The 25039-nt window shown below is 42.0% G+C and overlaps 1 protein-coding gene across 1 annotated transcript in view; it reads left to right on the top strand.

Moving 5' to 3' along the window:
• The first annotated feature begins 399 nt into the window (after positions 1 to 399).
• The window catches only part of LOC113172631 (receptor tyrosine-protein kinase erbB-4-like), a 234711-nt gene continuing 210071 nt past the window's right edge, over positions 400 to 25039 (top strand). Inside the window, exon 1 of the mRNA XM_026375601.1 lies at positions 400 to 781. Within this exon, the coding sequence (XP_026231386.1) occupies positions 703 to 781 (79 nt within the window). The 5' untranslated portion in view covers positions 400 to 702. The remainder of the gene's footprint in view (positions 782 to 25039) is intronic.

A 25039-nucleotide genomic window follows, 5' to 3' on the forward strand; every position in this document is an offset into this window, starting at 1 on the left:
CAGCAACCAAACTTATATTATAGTATATTATATGTAATGCATCCTCTTGTGGAGCACTCTCAAACTATAGTTCAGAAAGTTAAGATGCACTTCCAGTAAAATCACACGGGAAATTCACCTACACGTGATAATCTGCTCCAATTCACCATTTAAACCTTTATATTCTTCTCCCAGCATTTCGTTTTACCGTGCTGTGTGACAGGTGCAACGGAGCCGACGCACGAATTCAGGAGCGTTTGGGTGATTTCAGCCAATGGCGGCGCGAATACGGTGGAGCTTGGTGGGGTTTAGGGTGATGGTCGGGCAGCTGCGCCAATCACGGTGTTTGTAGGAGGGGTTCAGGGGCTCAGAGGTGTGTTTGAAGAATACGAGCCTACAGCTGCATACCGTAGCCAAGTCTGGGAGTAATGGCATGAGTCCTGCTTTATACTGTTTAGACAAGCTTTGCATTGCGCGCGTTGGGAACTAATGTTCGACTATTTCTGATTACGCGTCAGTCACCAAAATAAGCCCGCAGGCGGTGAGAGCCGAGGCGCAGGGTGGTCGGACAAACTGTAAACTTCAGTCAAAGCGGCTAAAGTCTCCAAACTCAAAGGCTGAAGAGGCGTTAGGCGCAAAACGACTCGTCCTTTCCGGCTGTTTCAAAAGAAGGATACGCTGCTGGACATGTGAATTTAAAGGAGCTATTTGCCAAGCACAACCATGAAACCAACGACTGTCCTGTGTTGCTTCGGCTTTCTCCTGACTTTCTTCTTGTTTGGGTCGAGCTCTTCACAATCAGGTGAGTGAACGCCATCCATCTGCTAACCCGGTGCGCAGTTCTGTGTGTCCGTGGAAGCTGCGTGCCAAGCGCAGCGGCGCAACTATCCATCCGTCGAGCAGACTTTTTCTTTTTTTCTTTTTTTTTTAATCCCCATTAACGTTGTTCTTTTACGCACGGAGAAGGCGGTTTGCACGCAGCTCCTTTTGAGATTTTTTTCATCATTATTAATTTTGGAGAAACGTGTTAAACACGGCACCGTGATTACTCAAACCCAGGTGACAGTTCGAGGGGATTCGCAGGTTGCAGCAGCACGTAGCTGTTGTGTTGTGCTTAATGAATCCAAGCGAGTGACTTGCTCTGTCTTCGCCGTGCACAGAGCGGCACTGTTGAATTTGGAGAGAAAGGAGGGCATTTAATGTCCATCACACGTGTCTCTCAGACACGCTCCACACCAGGCTATACTGTTCTCTTGTCTTCTATCCTATAGATAAACAGCCTGTCTCCAGCCACAGTGCGTCTCAAAAGTTTGCGTCTTTTCTGTAGATGAAAAAACGACAGTAGGAAAGGTAGACTGAAACAACCCGCAGTCGTTTTTGGCTTTAGGACAGCGGGTTGGACAGCTCTACGCTTTGACAGCACTGCCATTCAAGGGGCACCGATTTGATCAAACTACTTGAAGCTGAAATACCCGCGGGGACGCAGCTGGAAACACTCTAACGCTGTTGTGTTTTAACGCGTCTGACGCGCGTCTGTGCAAATAGGTGATAACAGTTGTGGAAAGGCACCCATAGGTATTGTGTCATCGGTAAAAACCAAAGAGGATTACCGTGAAATGACATTATTCCTAATTTTGTAGCGAGTCCCCCCCCCCCCCCCCCCTGCGGGGATCATGTGGACCACAGTGTGAGCGCTGTAGCAGGTCCGTCACACTGGCACCGGCAGTACCGCGCGTACAGCGCAGCGGCGCTCTTTACGCGTAGGGTATAGGTGCTCTCACCACGGTGTGTGTGTGAGTGAGAGAGAGAGAGAGAGAGAGAGAGTAAGAGAGAGATGAGATGAGACAATAGAAAAACACTTAAATCATCACGTGATGATTCTACACGCACATAATGCACACGTGCGCTTCCTCTATCCAATACTCCTGATTTACCATATAGAGCTGATGTGATGGGAAACTGGACTAAACCCTAGAAAATACACATGGATAAAGTCAAAATAAACAGGCTAATGTTAATGTTACAGCTCACAAGTTGTACCTTTTTTTTTTATTTATATTTAGGCTACATGTTATATATGGAATATACAATTATTTTATTTTATTTTCAAGGGAATGTTGCACATTTTTAAAGGAGCTGGGGTATTTCAAATATTCCCCTCATTTTCTGGTTATTGGGAGCTCTGTCTCTTGCTGCTTTTACAAAGGCACACTGTTTTTTTTTTTTTTAACGTTGTTACCTTTAAATTTGATCCTGTAAACAGTGAGTGGCAGCTGAGCGCACATGGTCCCTGCTATAGAGTCTTAAAGAGAAGCAGAGGGTGACTGAATGAAAAGGTTGGCTGCAGTTTAGAGAGAGAAAGAGAGATGATGCCTGTCTCCCTGTCCTTTATATGCTCACGCCGTGCAGCTTTCACGATCATAGTTCATACAAGAAACAGCTAAGTTTTGGGATTAGGACGCAAATCCAACATCAGTTTGATGTTTGTTTGTTTTTTAACTGTAAGCAGAAGCGTTTTGTCAAGAGGCTGTTTGACAGCGCGTATCCAAACAAGCTGCATCCCCCGGAAATGAGCTAAAAGGCGAAGACTAGAAGTACTTCACTGCACCTGCGCATCGACAGCCTTGTTGTCTGCTACGTTTCTGGGAAAGGAGGGAGTCCAGCACGAAACGTGACGGTGCTGATTCAGGTTCACGTAAGGGGGGGGAGGCCTGTCGGTTTGCTTTTAAATGAAAGGGAGCTGTGTGGAGGTGTGGATGAGTGGAAGGAGAACAGGCACAGAAAGTGACACCGAGGTGTCAGAGTAGTGCAACATGCACACCTGCTCTCATGCACTAGTTCATTCATATGTTTCCTGATACATGCTTGAACTCCTCCTATTGACTGAGCAGGACTTGTTTTTCATTTGACGCCTTTCATGTTGATGGGATTCAGCTACTGTGAAAATCAGAGAGCAATGTGTCTCCTTCTTTTTTTGTTTATTGCTGAACATCTCCGGGATTCTGGGATTTTCACAGCTGCTAGAATCGTGTTATCCCTGTCGAACACACGTAGCTTTTAAAGCTGGAATTAATATGTTTTCCACATGGCCACAGGGTCCACATGTCTGCAAGATGCTGAGCGTGCCACAAGGTCCCTGCACTGCTCTCCCCGCTCTTCATTTGAATGCCGCTGTTAACTCTAAATCATACGTTCTCACTCCAGAAAGTGATTCACGTTTTCACTCAGGGGTGCAGTCACATCACCTGCTCCAGCAGCGTGGAGTGGGTGTCAGCGAGTGTAGTCACTGCAAGGAGGATGAGCTGCGTCTTTTAAAGGAGCCTGTTCAGCAGCGGGATCCTCTCTCCTTTAACTCAAAAGGTGGATGTTGTACCTTTTGTGGAAAATAAAAGTGAGGTTAGTTTGGTGGTCACACCCTCCTTGAGTATAAAGTGTCACCCACTTTTTACTGGGTTGCACGTGACAGTGTTGTGTGCAGCTGACGTGTGAGTTCATAGTTTATCAAAATGTTTACAAGGGTTCAAGTGAGGAATGGAGACTCTGCTGGAACAAGACATATTATTTCTGTTCTTCTTCCTCTTTTCTTCACACTCTCGCTGACACTTCTTGTTCAACTATTCATTGTTGCTGTTTATTTATTTATTTATTTTTGAATTCCTCCAGCCGGAAGCATAGGGGAAAGAGCGGCGTCACATTTGACGGCCCACGCAGCTCCGCTTCACCACAAAGCCCTCTCACAGTCACATCTTCGCCTGCTGCCGCCTTATAAACGAGCTCTGACCCTCCACCAGCACCAGTCCCCTTTTTTTTTTTATGAGGAGAATGGCACTCTTTGATTAGGTGGTGATCCACCTCCATTTGTTGGAAAAAGGAACGTGAACCTGTGCACGTTAATCTCCTCCGTTTCAGCCGGGGGGGGGGGGGGGGGGGGGGGGGGGGGGGGGGGGGGGGGGGGGGGGGGGATTGAGACGAGAGGCCATCAATTCACTAAAGCACAATATGGTGAACTGATGTGATTCAACAATAAATCATCGTGTGTTTCTTTGACCTTTTTTTTTTTTTTTTTCATATAAATAAGTTGAGTCAGCAAACAGGATCTGTGCAAGCTGACTATTAGATATAGATTGTGGATTTGGTTTGTTTGTTGTTTGTTTTTCCTTTGTACAACAAAAGGAAACAACTAAAAGAATAAACAAATTGCCTACACCGTGTGAAATGTTACTGATAAACAAACAAACAAACAAACACAAACATATATGGGTGCACAGGACATTTCCTAAAGAAAATACATTTAAACCATTCATATTGTTTTCCTCTCCTGAGGATTTCACCCTGCAGCCAGATAAAGAATAAAATAATAAAATAAAACCCTTGTGTTTGTGTAATCTTGGCTGAGGTTAGTGGAGAACCATTAGGTTTCCTATAAATTGCTCCACTTCTCAACAAACAAACTGCTTTTGGCATCAAACAACTGGTATTAATAAAACATGTGTGGCACCCACCATGCGACCCAACAATCCCTAATGAAAAATCTCTCTAATATTCCAACGCGGACTGAAAGTGTGTGTGTGTGTGTGTGTGCGTATGTGCGCTGAGCGGCCTACACAGCGAGTCTACTATTATTGTCCCTACTGGTGTTTTTTTGTTTTTAATCTGCTGTCATATTAGTGTAATGTTCTTTAATTGCTACCATAGGGACTTTTAAAATTTATACTCTTATGTATGAGATTACCACCAGTTCCTTTGTTATGGATGACAGGAGGGTATTAATGATAACTGTTTCTGAAGGCAACATTTCTCAGTTTTGACTTTCACACTGTCTGTAGCCAGCGGAAATGATGCGATCATGTTCTGCGTGACCTTTACATGCGCTGCACCATCATTTATCACCTGCAGTTTTTACATGCTCCATACATGTGTGTGTGTGTGTGTTTTTTTTTTTTTTCCATGCATCATTGTCAGCTTGGCTATTAAACGTCCTTTGTGTGAAGGATGTCATAACTGAATTGGAACGTCAGCCATGCCTGTTCAGGCTTAGTGGGGGCAGCTGTTTATCACATATGTGTTTAAAATGTTTGAAGTGCGGTTTACAAGCGATTTAAATGACTGCAGGTTTGATACGTGAAATGTTTCGCTCCTGTTATGTTTCTCTGGCGTTATGGGTACTCTTTTTGCTTTTGCTCGATTGAACAAAGCCTGTCTGTGTGTGTCTGTGTGTGTCTGTGTGTGTCTGTGTGTGTGTGTGTGTGTGTGTGTGTGTGTGGAAAAGAAGGAGACAGGAGCAAGAGAGAGGCAAGCAATTAGAAATACTGATAGCCTCTGTGCAGTACAGGCCCTGAGAGCTGAATACACAGCAATCAAAGTCCTTTATTAACCAGGTACAGTAATACAACAGACATCACACTCTCAGTGTACAGTTCTACTTATTATTTACCCAGAAAAATCAATTTCATGCTTTATAGTTATTCAAAATTTAAAACGTAGCACAGTTCTTTTGAAAATGGCTTTATTCTGCACAGTTGTTAGTTAACAAAAACACAGTAATATTAAAGAAAATACTACATCGTTCTATATTTTCAACATATTTAACACATGCTATTTCTTAAAACGTTCTGTGCTGTTAATAATGGCATGATCCACATGCATTTGTCCACTGGAGCAGACTGCTGTCACTGTGTCTCACACCTTGGCTCACTCCTGTGCACCTACACACACACACACACACGCTGCACTCATCCTTCACCCTGGGCCTTCACTCGGAAGTACAAAGGCAAATGTGTGAAATCCAGGCCCTTGCGAACCTCACTACTGTTTCTCCAAACTATGCAGATGTCGGCGGCCGCGAACGTGCGCCGTGTCCGTCTTGTCAGTTTGTGAGACTTTTGATCCCCTTTTGTTTGCCGCTGCTGCTACTCTTCTCACAACAAGCCCCTCTGTCCTCCGCTTCCTGCTGGAGGGCTGCGGGAGCCTGTCAGGCACCGACCCTTTTGACAACCCCATTTTGAAGGTTTCAAAATGTGGTGACAAATGGTCTGGGGAAACATGTGCATGCACTCTAGATGCGCGTTTGTGTGTGTGTGTGTGTGTGTGTGTGCGTGCGCCGACTGTATCTGTCAGTTTGTGTGCATGGCTGCATGGTTGGAGGGACAGAGGGTGACTGACAGACTAACCGTGCTCCAGAGATTCACTCTCGCTGCTTCAGTAGTGTCTGCTCGTTCCTCTTCCTCCGCCCACTCTCTGCCTTCATCTGTGGCTTTGTAAGCCTCCACATAATGTGGCAGCATTAAAATGACAATGGAAATTGTGGCTAATCTTTGTTAAGACACACTCATTACTGCCATGTTTTAGAACGAGAGTCCGATGATAAGAGTTGGTCTGCCGTGTTTTTCTTTTTTTTCCTTCCACTCTCTGAAGCGACAGCCTGACATATTGGAGTGATGTGTTTTATTCTCACTTTTTTGTGTTATTTTTCTATTCCCGCTCACAGTTAATAATGGTGGTGAACATATGAAAGGATGATAATAGGTTGACAACTTGGGCATGAAAGACTAGCTCCACCTTCAAACAAGCTTTTCATGCAGTTCCGCATGTGGGTGTGTGTTAACGGGCTGATTTCTCTCGACTCCCTCCCTCACTGATTCTTTCCTCTTTTAGTAATCCCCTTCTAAAATATTCATAGCTCATCTGCATTTACAATGTAATTACAGACGGGCTTTGAGTGATATCGGATATGGCTGGCGGAACACAAGCTTCACACAAAATCTTGATTTGGTGATCTTTTTGTTCCTGAATAAATACAAAATAGGTGTGTGGAGTGATAGATGAGTCTGGGTTTAAAGTAATAATAATAATAAAAAAGTATTACAATAAACAATGCACAGTTACTCTATGGGTCAGACAAGAACCCACCATCATTCACTTATCTTAGGGGCCTTGCATATGAAGGGAGCTGTTCACTGTGCGCACAGACGTTCAAGTTAGAGCCGCAGCCGAATTAAATATGTCACAAAACGCTCCCTCCTGTCTCTTTGTTTCGCCCCCGCTGCTCAAACCCTGTTCTCGTCGTTTGTGCACTGCTGGCCTTCGTTTAGTGTTAATCGGGCAGCGTCCCCCTGTATGCTATTCTTGCAGGTCAATTTTTCACTTTTGTTGCAGGAGAGAGAGGGGGGGTGGGGGGTGGCGTCCTTTCAAATGAAGCACTTGCCGTTTGTGACCTGTAATAAATGAGTTTGCAGTCAGTCATGGCAGCTGTAAGGAGACATCTGGGAGCAAGCCCGAGAGAAAGAGAGAGAGAGAAAGAGAGAGAGAGAGAGAGAGAGAGATTCAGACTTTACAGGGAAACAAGGATGAAAAATGGCTGCAGCGAACATGCTATCACTTCTACAAATAATAATTATTTGAAAAGTAACTTTACAAATGTCATAGAAAAATGCAATCAATGAAAGGTTCCATCATGGGTAACTAATACCAGCAAGAATACACAATAAATCACAGTGTCATGAGTCATGAGGGATGTAGATGGGAAGAAACAGAGGCCGCAATTTTTATTTTATTTTTTATTATTATTATTATTTTATTATTTAATAACACCATATTGTTTCAGCTTTTAATGTTTGGACTTACCCCCCCTTTAGAACGTGACTGCAGGGATAAATATCAGCTGAATTCATCTCTTCAAAGCCCACATTATGGTCATTTACATCCCTTCAACATAAACTAAAGTTACATCCATCTTTAGCTCCAGAAATCCTCCTTTGATATAGCTGTTCATTGAGGTCCCTGAGCTTTTTAACGGAACTGGCGTCTACTAGCAGATCAAAGTAATGACAGATAAGAGCACCTTTTATAAAAAGTAATGTTGCTTCAGTGAAATACATTTCACTTATCTGGGACAGATGTTTATGGATTTACTTTCAAAATAAGAGCACCTTAAAGGAAATGTTCGGTGCTCTCTCTAGACTGTATTAGCGTGGCTGTCACTTCTGTGAAACAGCAGTCACCTTGCAGCAGAGCAGAAATAGTGCAGCTCTTTTTCCCTGGATGTGAAGGTACATAAAGCACAGGATGAGAGGAGCAGGAAAGGCAATTGACCTTGGCTGCTTTTGGGGGGACGGCTATATAGCCGTTCGGATGGATGCTGTGGCTCTGCAGCTTAGAGGCGAGGGAGAGAAAGGGAAAAGAACAATGCTGAGTATGGCAGTTATTGTTGAGCGTAGATAAGATTTCTTTTTTCCAAATGTCTGCATGTTTGTTAAATATGAATTATATTACGATGGTAAATCCACAGTGGTCACTTGGCTGACATCAAAATTGATGCTAATGGAATATCTTCAACATTATTTAGGTTTTTTTTTTTTTGAAGCAGCATCATTCGGAGAACTGTATTGTAAGCATTACATTGTGTGTGGGTGTGTGTGTGTGTGTGTGTGTGCGAGATCAAACGTGAGAGGAGCTGAGTAAGTGCAACCCAGGTCCAAAGTCAACCCTGCCATTTTACCCTGCCGTGCTAGACTGTTTACCTGAGACAGAGGGGTGCTTTATCTCAGCCAGTCGCTAGCGCACGTGTAAACACTGCGTACCATGCTGTTTTCAGGCCCCCTGCCTTTGCACCAAAATCTCTCTCCCACAGAGAGACATTATCCCCCGATGGCAAGGTGAATGGGGTGCTGATGTAAGATTATTTGTAGCAGCCACAGTGAGACGGGGGGGAAAAAAAAAGCAATGGGAGAGGAAAAAAAAAAGAGAGAAATTATCCTAATTTTAGCCAGAGAAGGGCAGCCAGGCAGCTGCATATGTGGAGGGGGGAGGGGGGAGGGAGAGGTGTCTTTCGGCAGGGATGGGACATGGGTGAGCGTCTCAGGAGTCTTGGTTAAAGTGGTCGCTATTACAGGAGCTGGACGGACAATTAATCAGCAGCGGCCCAGAGGGGGAGCTGGGGCTCTGACAGGGACACTTCATTCTGCACAGGACACACGCACGCACACACGTGCACACACACCTGCTGACAGGCTCACCCGTTGCTTCTCACCTCTTTCTTTTCACTTCTGTTCTCGTGGCTTATCGTGTTTTCCTCCCTGTTGTTCTCCTTTCTCGTCTCATCTCCTTGTCCTCCTCCTTCTCTTCTCTCAGCTTCTTATGTCCACTTCCTAACCCACTTCGCTTCTGTCCTTACGCTTTCTCCTGCTCTTATTGTATCTCCTCTCCTCTTCCCTCCTCCTAACATGTTTACATCTGTGAACCTCCTGATTAGAATCAGTTGCGAGTCCTTCTTGCGCCCTGACAGCTGACTCCAAACTCTATAAGAGTTGGAGTTTCTTGCGGCTGTGGAGGGAGACAGGCAGGTTGGGAGAGAAGAAAAATAAGGTGAGATAGGGCGGACTGGTGGCTATACTTCACCCTAACTGCCCCTCCCGTCTTCCCTATGCTCATTCCTCTATTTCTGCCTTTTCACTCCCTCTCTCCCCCCCACGGCTGGTGCTGAGTGATTGATGGATTCAGGTTTGACATGGCCTGGTTCACCCGAGGGGGTTAGCAAGGACACTGGTTAGATTTAGCCAGATGCTGGAGAAAGGCAGCCAGGGAAAGTAAAAGACAAAGAAAGGAAGCAGGGTGAAGTGGAAGCTGTTGACTATCATACCTTGCCAGGGTCGCCGGGGTGAGTAAGCTTCTCCTCAAATGCTGCACCTGTTCCCAGTTTTTCCATCCCATCACCCACTGGTTTTTCCACTATGGCCACGAAAAACATTTTAGTTTTTCCATTCACTGTTTATGACAAGAACGTCAAATGGTTTTAAAGCATTCAGGTTTCAGAATGTTCTCTGCAAAAACGTTATGTTCTGAGAGGGGATTAAAACATTTAAACTGTGCAAAATGTACACACACAATTGCAGCATGATTCTGCCTACATGGTGCATATTTTCAACCAAACCCCTAAATTACAGAGCCGAAGTGATGTCCTTCTAAAGTCCTGAGTGTGACAGTATAACGTGACCAGTGTGCTCTGTGCTGCTTTGGTTGGAGGTGAAAGTGTACTGCGAGCACTCTACTCCTCATCTACAGCCTCTAGCTCTCATTTAAACAGCGACACCTGAAACCAAACTGTAGCAGTTGTTGTTTGTTAACGGGCAAAGATGTCTGATCATAAAAGTATCTACAGTGAGTCCAGTGTGTGTGTGTGTGTGTGTGTGTCTCTCCGTGTTGAGTGGAGCCTGTCTGCTGTGTTTCCCTCCTGGGGAGTCCTGGTTCTCCCAGTAAGCAAACACCCACTTGACATAGAGCCAGGCAAAAGGGGGGAACAAGGCCCGCAGTGTCTCCCTGCTCCAAGTGCTTTGTCCTGGAGGAGGCTCCCGCGTTTGGCTCCCGGCTCACAGGCTCCACGTGACACGTCTGGAGATGAGGGAAGCACTTGTCTCATGGACATTGTCTGCACAGGGATGGACCCTCCAGAATTCAGACCTGTATAAAACAGACTTTTTTTTTTTTGCTATTCAGGATACACTTAATAAAAAAAAGAAATTAATATATATATATATATATATTTAATTGCAGCACTTAGCAGCAATCTTATTGCTCACGCTTTGTTTTATTCACAGTGTTTACCTAAGTGACTAATTTTAATTTTACGACTAGTAGATTTTCAGGTGCATTTTAAGGTGCCGTGCAATTAACTGCATTCTCAATGATATAAGAATTGATGTAAGAATTATATGAGATTGAAGCATGAATGAGCTGTCAGTCAACCTAAATGACCATTTCTCCACATAGTTTGTCCTTGTTTACCTTTTTTTTTTTTTTTTATATTTAAATTAAAATGAAACTTTTGTTAAAATAAAATGGAACCTATTTAAAATGATGCTGCAATTTTAATATAAACAGAATTTATGGCATTAGATAATTTCAGTGTTTGGACTGTATTCATAATACACTCATGCTCATTATATAATTCTATTAATATATGTGTTTTTTCCTAATAACTACGACTTAAATTACTTCTTCTTCGTGAAATATACTGAGAGAAGGCAACAAAACATCAGTGGGACAGACACATCCCAGTTGAGGCCTCATTAAACTCAACACAGGTCCTGCCACTGTTTTGCCAGGCTTACATCATTATTTTCTAACTGTTACAGTTTCCTCCTCTGCACTAAAACACAAAGCTGATGCTTTCAGCTTGAAACACCCTGGAGACCGTTAAGGCCAGTTTTGTTTTTCAAATACGAAAAGTGTGGACAGAAGGCCGAAAAAGGAAAGAAGGCGATATCTTTTCTAATTTACTTCCAGGCACTCTCTCTTTCTTAAGGCATTTTGCAGCAAAGTACAAGTACCTTGATGTAAGAGATATAATCCTGCCTCTACAGCTGCCTGCCTCGAGTCTCTCTGGTAAATAGGCAGTTTCATCCCCTCACTGGCGATATCTTTCAATCTCTCTGCCTGAATGGTGATGAGTATATTGTATATGTGTCACCCCGCTGTCTCACAGCTGTGTCTGGGTATCTGAGCAGGAAACATAACAACAACAACAACAGGTATCTTCTGCTCTCCCCTCTCACGGCCGCCTACCACACTTTGGGCTTTTTTCGCTCCGTGTCTGGCTTGGCAGCAATGTGAAGTCAATAGGATGAATAAAACATACCTGAATCAGAGCCCTCTACCCTGGGAAATGTCAAACTGTCAGTATAGCTTAATGGGAAAACACAAGGCCGGTCCCAAGAGTGGGACAGTTTATCGCGCAGCACTTACAAAAATGCTGCCATGCTGATCCGTTTGTTATATATCACAAATGCACCTGCTCTGGTTTACCTCACTTGAAGTGATTGCCTTTTGACTCGCCACCTTCAAAAAGCAACCGTTGTATCCAAGCATATGGTGCAATAGCAGGTTTTTTTTTTTTATTTTATTTTTGAATTAACATTGTTTAAGACATGCATATGGTGTATTCCAACTTATTTCACATATTTAGTCTTGTAGGCTAGACATTGTGCCTGTGTTTTCTTATTCAGAGACTAACGTTCCACCAGTGTGGAAACTAGCGTGCCTCCACGGCATTGCACTTATAACAACGTATAAACATCCTCTAAACTGCATATGGTACTTATATTTAATTCAGCTGGACTGTGGAAAAACTACCATTTAACATGCATTGCTACACCTATTACACAGCACTCGTGTCAGCCTGTGGTGGTGGTAGCTAACCCCTGCAGCTAATTATCCTTAAATTAGTGCTGAGGTCTAGGTTTAATTAGTCCTAGCCATAAGGAGGGTTGAAGCTCAACACTAACTCTGGTGACTTCAGCTGCCAAATCTTATCAGTCTAATGGAGACTCAAACACAGGGGACCCTCAGGGGCCCAACAGGCTAGCCTGACTTTCCGCCTCATACCAACCAAGACCGCCACCCCCCCGCCCACACACACAGACACACTCTGCTGAAGTCAGTGTGGCAAGTTGTGCATAACAGAGAAGTTCAACTTATAATCACATCATTTAAATATGTAGATATAACGCACAACTCCCTGTATTCTCTGTATTCTGCTTCTGCTACTCATCCTCAACCAACATTCTGCCCAGCCTGATTCAACAGACGGTAAAATCTATGTAGATTGCACTTGTAAAACTTATTTGAACTTGTCAGAAACTCCTGAATGGTCTATGACTATTCTCAACTTACAGCACCTATCGCCCTTATTCAGCAAATCTGTAATGTGAATTGGTCCATTGGTTCTTTTGTAGCCATCTGGTGTAAAGTAGTCCGTCTATCCTTTTTTATCCTCCATTTTTTCTTTTTTTTAAAAGAAAAATCTTGGAAGAAAACAGGTATTTGTAGCCAACCAGAGCACAGATCTCACTCTTCCATGCCAGTGCCTGTTTTTTTTACCTTTATTCCGCTGCCATCACCTTCTGCTGTGGAAAACACTGTTAATACTCAAATCGAGGAGTCAAGAGAAGAGAATGTGTGTGTACAGTATGTGTCTGTGTCTGTGTGTGTGTGTGTGTAGGTTGGCTTCAGTACTGTTGACAACAGTGTTTTCCATTGTTTAGAGTCAAATGCATTTGAGCTTTTGGGGCCATCATTCACAAAAACACATAACACAGTGGGCTTTGTTCACACACATCTACATTACATTCCATAGACCACACATGTACATTATATGTATACACATTCCTGGCATATATGATTTGGCTCCAGACATCAGATTGACTGAATTATTAGCTAACTTTCAAAAAAACATATCCTTATTGGATGGGACTGGAGTAGAAGTGAAAAATACGACCAAATACAAGAGGGCAAGGAGAAAATGATGACACTGTAAGTGCGTGGACTGACATTTAAGGGTTTTATTTAGGGGATCTAATAAAAATGATGTGAGAGGAAAAAGTGGAGTCAGGGCATTGCCTTCAATCATTTGGGAGCTGTAAGAAGAGTTCCTGAATCTGCATGGTCACAACACATCAAAAGCCAAAATAATAGTGGGTAATTTCCTGATGCTCAGCACAGACGTGTTATAGGGTCAATATCTGAAGTGCACAAGTTTTCACAGTGGCATTACAGATGAAACTATTAACTTGTTGACAGATCTGACTTAGTTTGGAGGCAAAAAAGGGTAAAAATAGATATCTGCAATTGATATTGATATTACTGTAGCTTACATATTGGGTTCTTGGCAAAAATGCATGAAGTTGAATGGTCAAGCATCTGAAAGTAGCATGAGAGGCTGTTTGTTCAAAAGTTTGATAAAATTTAGCACCAAAGTTTTCCTATTTTTCTCACTGCCTAAGCTTAGAAATTTTAAAACATATAATAAATCACAAATAATCACAAATCAGTGGTTAATAGGTGAAGGTGTCTTGTTGAAATGCTTGGAAGAAGCTCCTGGGAACTTGACATAATCAGGATGCATGAAGAAACAATGAGAGGACATTAAATGTGATTACTGCATATGCATTAAAAAAATGTCTTTTTAAATTGAGCAGGTCAATGAGACATATTATTTTAAATGTCCATCATGGGAAGAGCCAATCTGGGGTTCACCAAGAAAGACATTTACGATTTATGACGTCTGGTCCTTCTGTTTACCTGTCCTCTGTACTTGAGACCCAGGCGGACACCAAATGGATAAATAAAGACTGAGCAAAAATTGGCAGTGGGTGTGTTTGTTCCGTGGGGCATGTTGGCCGCCTCTCTGCACTGACAGCCAGTCTGTCTCTGAGGATTGACTGACGGAGAGGGGCAGCAAAGCTGGCAGGACGCTAATGGGTGTGATGCTAATGAGCTCCAAGCCAATAAACAAGCTCTCCCTTCCCCTCCCCTCACCTCTGATCCCTTCTCTTGTTTGTTTAACACCCTCACAGGTGAGATGAGGTGAATTCGGGGGGATGTTGCCAGAAACGTACAAAAACAGATATAGTAATAAAAATGGATGAAAGCTTATTAAAAATTAATCTTGACAAAATGCTATCTTGTGGGTTCTATAATAAACTAAAAGTGCGTTTAAACCCAATGATGGTGCTGCATTAGCCTTCATTACATTTTAAACATATCCGTTACATAAACACAGATTGCGCTTTGCATTTCTTATTGATGTTGTTCCAATGTAATTCCCTCACATCAGATGTTAACATGTAATTAGCATTTGCATTTGCGTATAAAAAAACAAAAAAATGTGTACACATATATGCCTCCGTGCAACACTGAACTTTGCACAAATCTACAGCTCAAGAAAATATTCAGCAAAATTGCACTACTTCCACACAAGTAGGACATTTTGTGTACTTAACACCTGGGGAAATGACACAAAATTGACTCGAAAATAAGCATCTTGGCCTCAACCCTTAATGCTCATGAATGCTTCTGTGTGCTTTTTACCCTCCTTTTTCTTTAACAACCTGTGATGTCTCACACTTTTGTCCCCTCTTTCCTCCCCTGGAGAAATGTCACTTGGGCCGGCATCGTCCGTCAAACTGGCATCTCTGACAGAGCGCTCGGCTAAAAGGCCACGCTCCGATTGGCATGGGATCCCCTGGCTGCGCTGTGTCAGGCTACTGCTACCTCACCTCTCCTCGTCTTCTCCACATTATTAATATTCTCAAATCTGGGAAGATATCGACTCCCGTTCCGAAACCCCCCTGCATATTTCTTTTTAATCCTCCTGAGTGTTGCTTCAGCAGACGACTTTATTTGCAAGTGTCTTTCAGTGGTGTGCATCGTTTGAGAAGCATAGACGTTAATTGAAATTAATCGGTTTCCTTTCCTTCCTGTTTATTTGTTTGTTTGTTTGTTGGTAAATAGTGGACAGTTCGTTTTCACTCTGGTGCCTGCCCTTCTCAGTATAACTATGCAGTATGCTGATCAAGTGCAACCTCTGAATTACGTTGGATGACAACACTATTAATTGCTCATTTTTCTTTATCTGATGCCTTAAACTAATCTCGCATCAGTTTGATGGGAATAAGATGTGTTCAAAGGCTGTTTAAAGTACATGAAGAGAAGCTTTAAACCCATGTTTATTTCTTTCTCTTTTTTGCCTCTGATTATTATTGATTACTCACCGAAACCAATAAAGCCAAGTCCTTCTGTGACTCTGAATACAGGTTAGGGTCACTTGTTTTCGTTAGGATTTACTCTCTTTTAATTAAGTGTAAACTACTTCATTTGGCTGATACTATATGTGATGCAAATGTGTTTATAAAGTATTTATTTAAGTGCATTTTCTCAGAGAAATGCAGGTAAAGATTATATTTCTAAATAATAACCCTGTTTGCCGCCTTGCTCACATTTATAAATATGATGCACGGAGATGTGTTTGTTTTCTGGGGAGGCTGCCTCGCCGACATGCTCACTGACAGTTCTGGCTCTTACTGAACTGACACAGGGAGGCTATTTAAATCTGTTGATTCTCTTTGGATCAAATGTTTACACTTGCTAAGTGTTCTGAAAACTGTTTAACTAAAGACAAATGCCTTTATGCGATGTTTCACGATTTAATTGTGCTCATTTTGGATGGTTGTGCAACGCGTGAGGCAGTAGAGCTGACAAAACGCTTTGCTGGGTGTGTTGCTCAATGCTTGCTCGTTTGTTTCTGAGCAGAAGTTGCTCGTAATGTGTGCTAATTTGTTTGTGCACGTACAGATGTGTCTATGCAGACTGACGCAAACTGAGGCGTATGTGTTAATCTGTGCAGAAGATGATGCTTTTACATCTGTTTGGAGCATGATACAGTGTCTGTTTGCAGATACATTGCAGTGTGTGTGTGTGTGTGTGTGTCTGTGTGTTAGGGCATTTGCTCATAATGCAGCTAATGTAATGAATTCTGCACGCCAGATGAACGTGTTCTCTTTGCTCGCCCTGCATTAAAGTTGAGAGAGGGACAGATGGGGAGAAGAAACAATGACGATTTCCTCCTCTTGTTGCGATTTTATTTCGTTTTCCCTTGTGCACATGCGCGCGCACGGGCACATACACACACAAACACACACACACACACGTGCCGGGGCACACTTGGAGGTGGAAGCAAAACGTTTAACTTTGAAAGTTGGGCTCCTAATTAGCAGAATTAGTGGTAGATCAAAGAGGACAATTAAGGGGGGTGTTTGTGGTGGTGAGGGCTCATTAGCATCACAACACATGGACATGGCCATGAAAAAGCGAGCGGCATAAGGAGTCTCATTATGGAGCACCGCTGTGCTTACGCCGGCCACATGCAGGCAGGTTGGCTGTCAGGAGACGAGAAAAAAAAAAAAAAAAAAACGGTTCTAACACACACTGACAAAGGTTTACACTCACACACCTAACTAGGCATGCATGCACTAACACTTAGGGTTATGGGTACAGATAAGAAGTACACACACACAACCCCACACTCTGATATACAGCTTGTAAAGTTCGCAGGCACAAAGGAAAACAAAATGTAGTTCCTGCCTGATCTCATCCAATTTCAGCTTAATTAAGAGGGGAATTAACTTTGATCTGCTGCAGTGTAGCAGGAGCTTGGTGTCTCAGCCTGTAGAAAAGCCCAAGCCCATAAGTATTCTTTCACCTCACCCTCAAAGTCAGACCCAGATTGTTTTCCATTCATGCTACACTGTTTGAACTCAATACAGATAAGGGTAGGAATGATTCTATTAAGGCGACCTGAGCCTTCCTCGTTAGCCAGATCTAACAAACTCTTGGCAGCGAGCCACTGTTTGTGGCTCTCCACACTAATGGCATAAGCAGAGCAAAAGATCAAAGGTTTTGGGAGGGCCCTTTATTTTAGCAGTCCCAGTCACTGGTTCTTATTCTTTGGTCCAGTAACATGGGCTAATGATGTACTGAAGCGCATGCTTTTAAAGAGGGCATAGTATTTATTTATTTTATTTATTTTTTGTGAGCCCGAGGAAGATGATGCAAACATAGGCGCAGGGATTAGTTCTGCTCATTGTATTTTATCAAAAATGTAGCAGGAGGGGACGCTTATTTCGACACTGTCCTTGTCCACAATGCTCCTGCGATCTGTGCAGACACTTTATTATGACCTGTAGTCATAGTGTTTGTCAATCTCTAGCAGCCGTGACGGGAACAAAGAAGGATGTAGAATGTAGAACAGGGAAGTCCGTCTATGGAGGAGGAGAGATCACGAGTGATCGCTCTTCATTTTTTTCATGAGTGTTGTTTCTTTTGAACATTTCATAGCGTCACCTGCAGGTTTGTGATTTTATTCGCGACGGAAAACAATCGTGACGACGTCTGGAGACGGTACCGGCGCCGCACAACTGCACAATGTTAAGTGGAGGTGTTCTGTAAAGCCTGAAAGTTTAAAAAAGTTTAGTTTAATACATTCCCAAACAACAGAGCTGTAAGGGAATAGCCTCTACAAATGGACTGTATGTTAAAAATGTAAAATAAGTATGACATTTGAAACATTGGCTCACAGTGTCTACACTAGATTGTACTGTGTAGCTCCCGCAAAACAATCTCTTTCACATACTCCCCGAGAACGTGGGTCGCCACCTTCTGTTTCCAGAGCTCAGCGAATGTCATTCATATCGTATGCAGTCCCCAGAAGAACGCCAGCAGAGAGCAGCAATAACTGTTTCCCTCTCCCTTCTCCCTTGCTACTTTCGCTTCCTGCTGAGGTGTTAAAATGCTTCATCTTCGTGCCCCCATCTCCCTCCGTTTCTCTCCCTCTCTGGGGAACGCTGAATCTGTCTATCACCGCAGCCCTCCAGGCCACAGAAGGGTGGGACAGCGGGATTGAGGGGTGTGGAGGGTACTCTGACTGACAGTACTGATAATCACTGTAATAGGTGCAGGGTGAGGAAAGTGGGTGGTAAGCAGCTGTTTCCTAAATGCCGCTGCCACCACCAGCATCCTCCGCTCTGCTGATACCGTGAGCGTGGAACAGGAAGGATGGAGAGAGTAAAAACCATAGGAAGGGTAGCAGGAGGGAATGCTTACCGAGGGCTGGCAAGAGATTTAGTCAGAGAAGACAAATATCATTCATCTTCCTCTAGTGTGGCTGTCAAATATCTGCCCTGAAGGAACATGAGATGCGCCGTGGTCACAGAGTTAGGAGAGTCATTTAAATTGCTCCACATTCATTCAGTCATTCATTCACTCGGCTGGCGGGAGCACAAAGCTGTGATCCATTTTGAAAGAAATCGGGGGCTCCGCTGCTCAGATCAGTGGTTCTTACAGTGTCGCCAGCAGCAGGGACTTCTCCTCTCTGCTAGGATGCCAAAATGTGTTTCTAGATTACCTTCACCTGTGTGGACTGGACTGAGATCTATTACCTATTCATGTAGTTGAATAAGGTTGAAGACTTTACACCTGAAATATTGATCTTCACTTCTTTGAACGTTGTGCTTTTCAGGTGCACCAAGGCCCACTTGGTTAACATGTAAAAATAAATTCTAGGATGTGCTAGTGTGTGATACTGGCAGTCTTTTTGTAAGTTTAAAAAAAAAGAGACAGTGAAGGGAATTGTTCCATAATTTAGACACCGCACAGTATGACGAGTGTCTGACACTTTCAGGACACAGCGAAAGTTGTTAATGGTGTTTCTTTTCCTTTTTTATTTATTTATTTTTAAAGACAACCCGCTTTCATGGGTTTAATGTCTTTATTTTTTTCTCTTTATTCCACCTTTATCATCATTATTTTTCTGTTATTCTTTTCTTCTGTGTCGCTGTGTTCTCATGTTTTCTCATTATTGCTTTAATATGTGCTCATTATAGTGAACAAATGGTATTTCTGCACAGGACATGTTGAATATGGCGGTTATCTTTAAAAACACAGCTGTGAAGGTACAGATATGCCTGCACAGAGCAACTTGAATTTGTGCTGGGCCTTTGAACTACAAGCACAGCTAATCATATTTTGTCCGCACCACTGCCGGGGCCTGATCAGTGTTTGTACAATACAAAAGTGCTAAGCCCCTCAGTGTTTCTGTGTGGATGTCTGTTTTCTTCTGCAAATGGAGGGACATCAAATTGACTGAATTCCAATTTAAGGAACTTTTACTGAGCTGGGCACTGATTTGTAGATGTTTTTTTGTTTCCCAGGCTTTGCAGTTGTTTTGTCCTAGAGCTGCAGGTCCTAACTAATGGAAATGTTACCTATATTTGTCATACCCTTTAGCTCTATACATTAACTTCAAGCTACAGTACTTGCTCTATTTTCACTGTAAATCTGCATTGGACATAAATGGTGAACTTCAGTTGTTTGATACAGACTATATTGAGATGACGGTATTAGATCTTAAGGAGGAGTGGGGGACAGTAGTAAATAAATAACTTATATCCTGAAGATAAAAGGGATGAAGACATGCCAGGGAAATGAAAATGTAACAGAGAAAGTCTACTAGTTGTCAGTAGCTGTCGGCCAATTGAGTTTGACTAAATCAGTCCTATTTGAATCATAGCTATAGGCAATGACGGCCACAGTTCCATATATAACCCTCTACTGCAGCTGATCCATGGTTTATACAGAGCTCTCCTTTTAGCCCCTGTGTACTAAGTGAGATCACTATTGAGATTTTTCTCTATTTAATTTATCTACGTGCAGAACTTCACCAAACAGATACCTTCTTTCCTTCTCAACAACACACGTAGGACCTGCAGAAAAACTCTCACTTTTCTGGACAGTCTTCTACAGTGTTTGAAATCTAAGAGCACATTCAAAGAAGAAAAAGAAAAATCATAGTCATGAGACTGAACAGAACCATTACAGTACTGGTGCAGCAGTGTGTGCTCGCTGTCAGAGCCTCTGCTCATTTGAGCAACACAGTGACTGCTTTACCTGACAGCCTGCACCCAAACGGCCTCCAGTAGTTGGTCCAGTAGTTTGTGGTGTTACCAATCACACATGGGGAAGTCACACCAGGCACCAAAGATCTGTTCCATCATTGGTTCATGATGGTCCTCCATTCAGAACATATGGTATGAATTCAAAATGAATTGGTGGCCCTCGGCTGCTCAGGTGGTTCAGGCCTTGCCATCTCTTGGGAAATACGGCACAGTCTGAGGCCCCCAGTGAGAAACTGTCTTGAAAGGAATCAACAAACAGAGCATGGATCTTTGATAACGGGGAGCTCCTTCCCCAACACACTTGAAGCTGCCACAAACCACTATTTGTCTTCAGCACACTAAGAATGTCACAATACAAATCTTAATTTAGTTAACAACACAACCTCAATTTAAACACTTAATGATAACCTTAAATATTCATAATAACAGTCTTTTCTTTGTCCCCTTTCCAGTGTCGGTCTCCTGTGTGCTCCATGTGTGAAAAGGCAACTCTAGACAGTGTCCGAACATGATTCACCACATCTTGTCTCGCGTACATAGGAGAAAACATCTATTCTTTACAAAGACAGAAAGTGTAGTTCGACCAGGCTGCTATACAAGCATTAGCGAGCAGTGCTCAGTCACTTAATTTAAAACATCAAGAAAGACTAACCCTATCACCCCTACAACTGTTTTACATTTTCATACACAAGAGCTAACCTTTAATGACTAATTCACATTCAAGCAGAATGAGGAATTCAGCAGATTTCTGAAAGCAAAAGAAATGTTTCCCAACCCTACAAAATAGTGACTTAAATAGGTTTCATCAGTCCATTCAGTGAAAAAGAGTTGTAAAGCAAACGTGACCTTACAAAGTTAAAGGCTCTGGGGTTTTCTGGGAGGACTGGGGGACATGGGGGACTGCTGATTGCTTCACATTTCAAACCAAATATATGTGTTTCATAACTGAAAATGTGTGCATGACAATGGAATGAAACATGTTTCAGTTCAGGTGCAGGAATTTACTACCAAGAAGAAGCTTAATGACAAGATTAATTGACAATGTCTCATAATCTGTCTCTCTACCATTTCATTATGTATTGAAGGACTTTGGAGAAATTGACCTTTTTTGACTGCATTAATCAACATATTACTGAAAACCAAAAATATGTCCAACCCCACAAATGTTACTGTTTTTCTGTGTTCATAAGTCCATTCTTTCCTCCTTGTGTGTCCTGATAGATAAAATAATAACATATATATATTTATAAAGAACATCCTTCTCATCTCTGGCTCCATGTAAGTTCAGGCTGCCTGTTCATATGTCACATAGAGCACAGAAGGGAAGACTTCACAAAGCCCTGTTCTCCAAATGGGCCAGTCCAAAATGAAACCTCTTAAAAAGAAACTACAAATGCAACAACTGTAATAGATATAACCAAAGAAAACCTGTAAAAACTCACTCACTGTGGAAGAGAGTGAGAGAGAGCATTTATTTGTGCATCATGTTTTATTAATATTTCCTCACAGTATTGCCCACTTTCATTCTTACTTCCAACTTGTTATCCTGGCCTTTTTGAATTAAATTTGCATCCATTTAGAAATAGATGAGATGCCAGCTTTCACTATCTCTTTTTTTGTTTCTAAGTGATGGGCAACTCTCAGCCCCTGTGTCTCTTCTTTATCCAGTAGTGATTAGTCTAGCCAAATAGCTGGAATTAGCAATGTAAAAATCTGCTTATCCACTGCCAGCTGGAGCAGATGCTCAAATTAAGCATCAGTGCCAGATTTTCGACTGGCATAAAGCTAAGCTGGAATGCCGACGCTGAGGAAGGAGGGAGCTGAAAACAAGAAAACAGGTTGAAAAGCGGTAGGGAGGGGGGGGGGGAAATGTCCTTATGAGAGAAAGAGAAACAAAGAGAAAGACAGAATAAGAGAGAGAGAGAGAGGGGGGATAGGGGAGAGTGAGCACGGGAATAAGAAATGGCAAATTCTTTAGTTTCAGCCAATTAGGCTGAGAAGCCACTGGTAATTAACTCTCGAGGGACCCACTGAACAGTTATGCACCTCGTTTACATAATGAGGATGAGAGGCTCTTTTCCTCCTCGTTCCCTTTCTCCCTGCTTTTCTCTCATTCTCCGTCTTTGGTCTGTTGGACTAAAGCAGAACAGCACTTCCTTCTATTCCTTTTGACCATTGTCAAACACTTTCCACTGACCTGATGCATCAAAACATATCAATAGGACTTAAATCACTAAAACACATTTTAATTTCAATTTGTTCATTAAATAGAAATTATTATTATTATATAGAATAATAAAAATAATGATTATCCTCTGGATTTTCAATATATATTTTAGACTTGCTTCTGTATTGGACTTGTTTTCTGTTCCATTCATTTCCAAACTCCCCATATATAAAGCAGAGGGTTTAAGCATGTAAATTTATGATAATCCCTTTGACTTCTTCCTTCTGCCCTTTGCCCTACTCCAATACGTTTCATTTCCTTCTTCCAAGATATGGAAAGTGACGGACTCAGATTTAAGTGCAGAAGCCTTTCGCTTCACTGAAAAGATTCAGAATATAAAATCAAACTGGCAAAGTTATAGTTCTCCTTAGCTACAGGTTAAAGGGGCATTTCGGCAGTTATATACTCAATTCTTCCAACAACAAATTCTTTTATCTACCCTTCAGGCCACCACTGCCCCAAATTGTATTTTCTCCTTGGCTAAAAAGATTGAAGGATTTATTTATTTATTTATTACGTCTTTGACTTCATTATACATTTAGTCTGCAGTCCTTTTGTTATGAAATTCTAAAAATTTCAACTCGGCGCTTAAAGCCATGCCCCTGTCTTGGACTTGAAAACCTCAACAACCTGAAAACTGTGTAACTTTTGAGTGTGAAGAGACTGAGCTGGATTCAGTGTGAGAAGTACTCTTAGCATATGCATTATCTAAAAGTGCTATCTCAGCAAAAACAGCCATGCACAACACAAAAGAGGCAAGGGTAGATGATTTGTTTCAACTAGACACAAAAATCATCTTCAAGACAGACAACCCTGAACCACAAGATTAAAAAAAAGTTTGTAACCTTTTTTTTCCAGCTCTGGTCTTCATAAACTGTTTCACTCTTTAAAAACAAATTACTTCTTTTATGTTTTTTTTTTCCTCCCTGTACAAGGTTGAATGTAGCTCGGGGTAGAATGAATGTAACGTAACAGGAAGAAATTCATATCTTCAGGTTGTGTGTTTTCTCCTTTTGCTGTCTTTTTTCCCTCTTCCTTTGATGGCAGAGTTGGGATAAAAGCGTTAAGTTCACTTCCTCTTTTATTAAAGAAGACTTAATTTAATTAGCTTGCACTGCATGAGTCTGCTATCAGGCCCTTCTGTTCCCATACCCAAGGTTTCTGACGCTCTGAGGAAGAGAAGGGAAGAAAAATGAGAAACTGTCGGGTGGTCTCCAAGGAGGAAGTGTCCTTTTAATCAGACTTCTGCTAAGATCCCATTACCATCTCCCAAGAGAGAAGAACACATAGACAGATGGACAGATGTACTGTAAAGGAAGATGAGAAATATAGTCAAGAATACACAGCTTTCTAACTCTGTCTTCTAAAAATGATGTTCCTATGCAACTAAACTGCAAATGTGATTATGTTTTTGTAAGGAACATAATACGCTAGATAAATTATGTTCCAACACAACATATTTCTTTAATAAATAAAGGGCTACATTGATTTACAGTGGCTGGATAGTGTAGTAGTAGGCCCCTACTGTGGCCACACATAGGGGTTCTAAGGCCTTGGCCTTGTACCTTGTACCTCACTTGTAGGTCGCTTTGGATAAATGCATCTGCCAAATGACTACATGTAAATTAACAGGAAGCAAGTAGCAATAGGGTGGTTGGGGTGGATGGTGGTTGTTGTACAATGCACAGGAATGTCACAACACAGACCACAGTGTGACTGCAGCCTCACATGTCAAGATTCGTTGTTAGGCAACAAAAAACGCTTTGTTTAAGAGTACTGTAAAGGCTGTGGTTTTGTTTAATGCTTACATATTTTCTCCATTAAGCCACACCACAGACTTTCCCTAACCTTAACCAAGCACAACAAGTGTCTAAATCAACCACATAAAAGTTTAACAACGCTAGATGTTGCAATGAAAGCTAAATATTTTGAACAAAATAATTCATTGTCTGGAAACATTTTATTGAAATGTCTAATTTGAACATATTTGCTTGTACATTGATATATGCTGATTATGTTAATAGTACATAATAATTCCTACAGAATGTACAGTATTTGTGGTTGTGGTTGTGCAGTTTATTTGTGTAAAAACATCATTTTTAGGAGATAGGGTAGGGCATTCACAACATCTAGATTAAAGGTGGGTTAGGGTTAGTGTGGTATTAAAAAAACTGGATTGAACCTTTCTTAATGCCATTTATGCAAATGAGTAATTCTATTGTTTTTTTAATGGCAGATTTATAAATAACATAATGAATGTAGTATTGCTGCTATTTCCTTATTAATCCAAACAAATTATGAAGGTTTAAGTGATGAGCTCCTGCTGATAAATTTACAGCTGAGAAAATCCTCGCTCGTGAAAATCAAAGTTACTCATGCTGTGTATCTGCTTTCTCTTTTAAATTGGATTAGCCATTATCTAAAAATGTGCACCCTTATTACATGCACATCACATGAAGGTGCAAGGCTGTAAAAATACAATTTCTGAAACTCTTAGACACACAAGTAGCTTCTGTTTTTACCACCACATCTGGTCCAGATGCCCAGAGTT

This window comes from Anabas testudineus, chromosome 21 (genome assembly GCF_900324465.2).
Source record: "Anabas testudineus chromosome 21, fAnaTes1.2, whole genome shotgun sequence".
In the NCBI taxonomy this organism is placed as follows: Eukaryota; Metazoa; Chordata; class Actinopteri; order Anabantiformes; family Anabantidae; genus Anabas; species Anabas testudineus.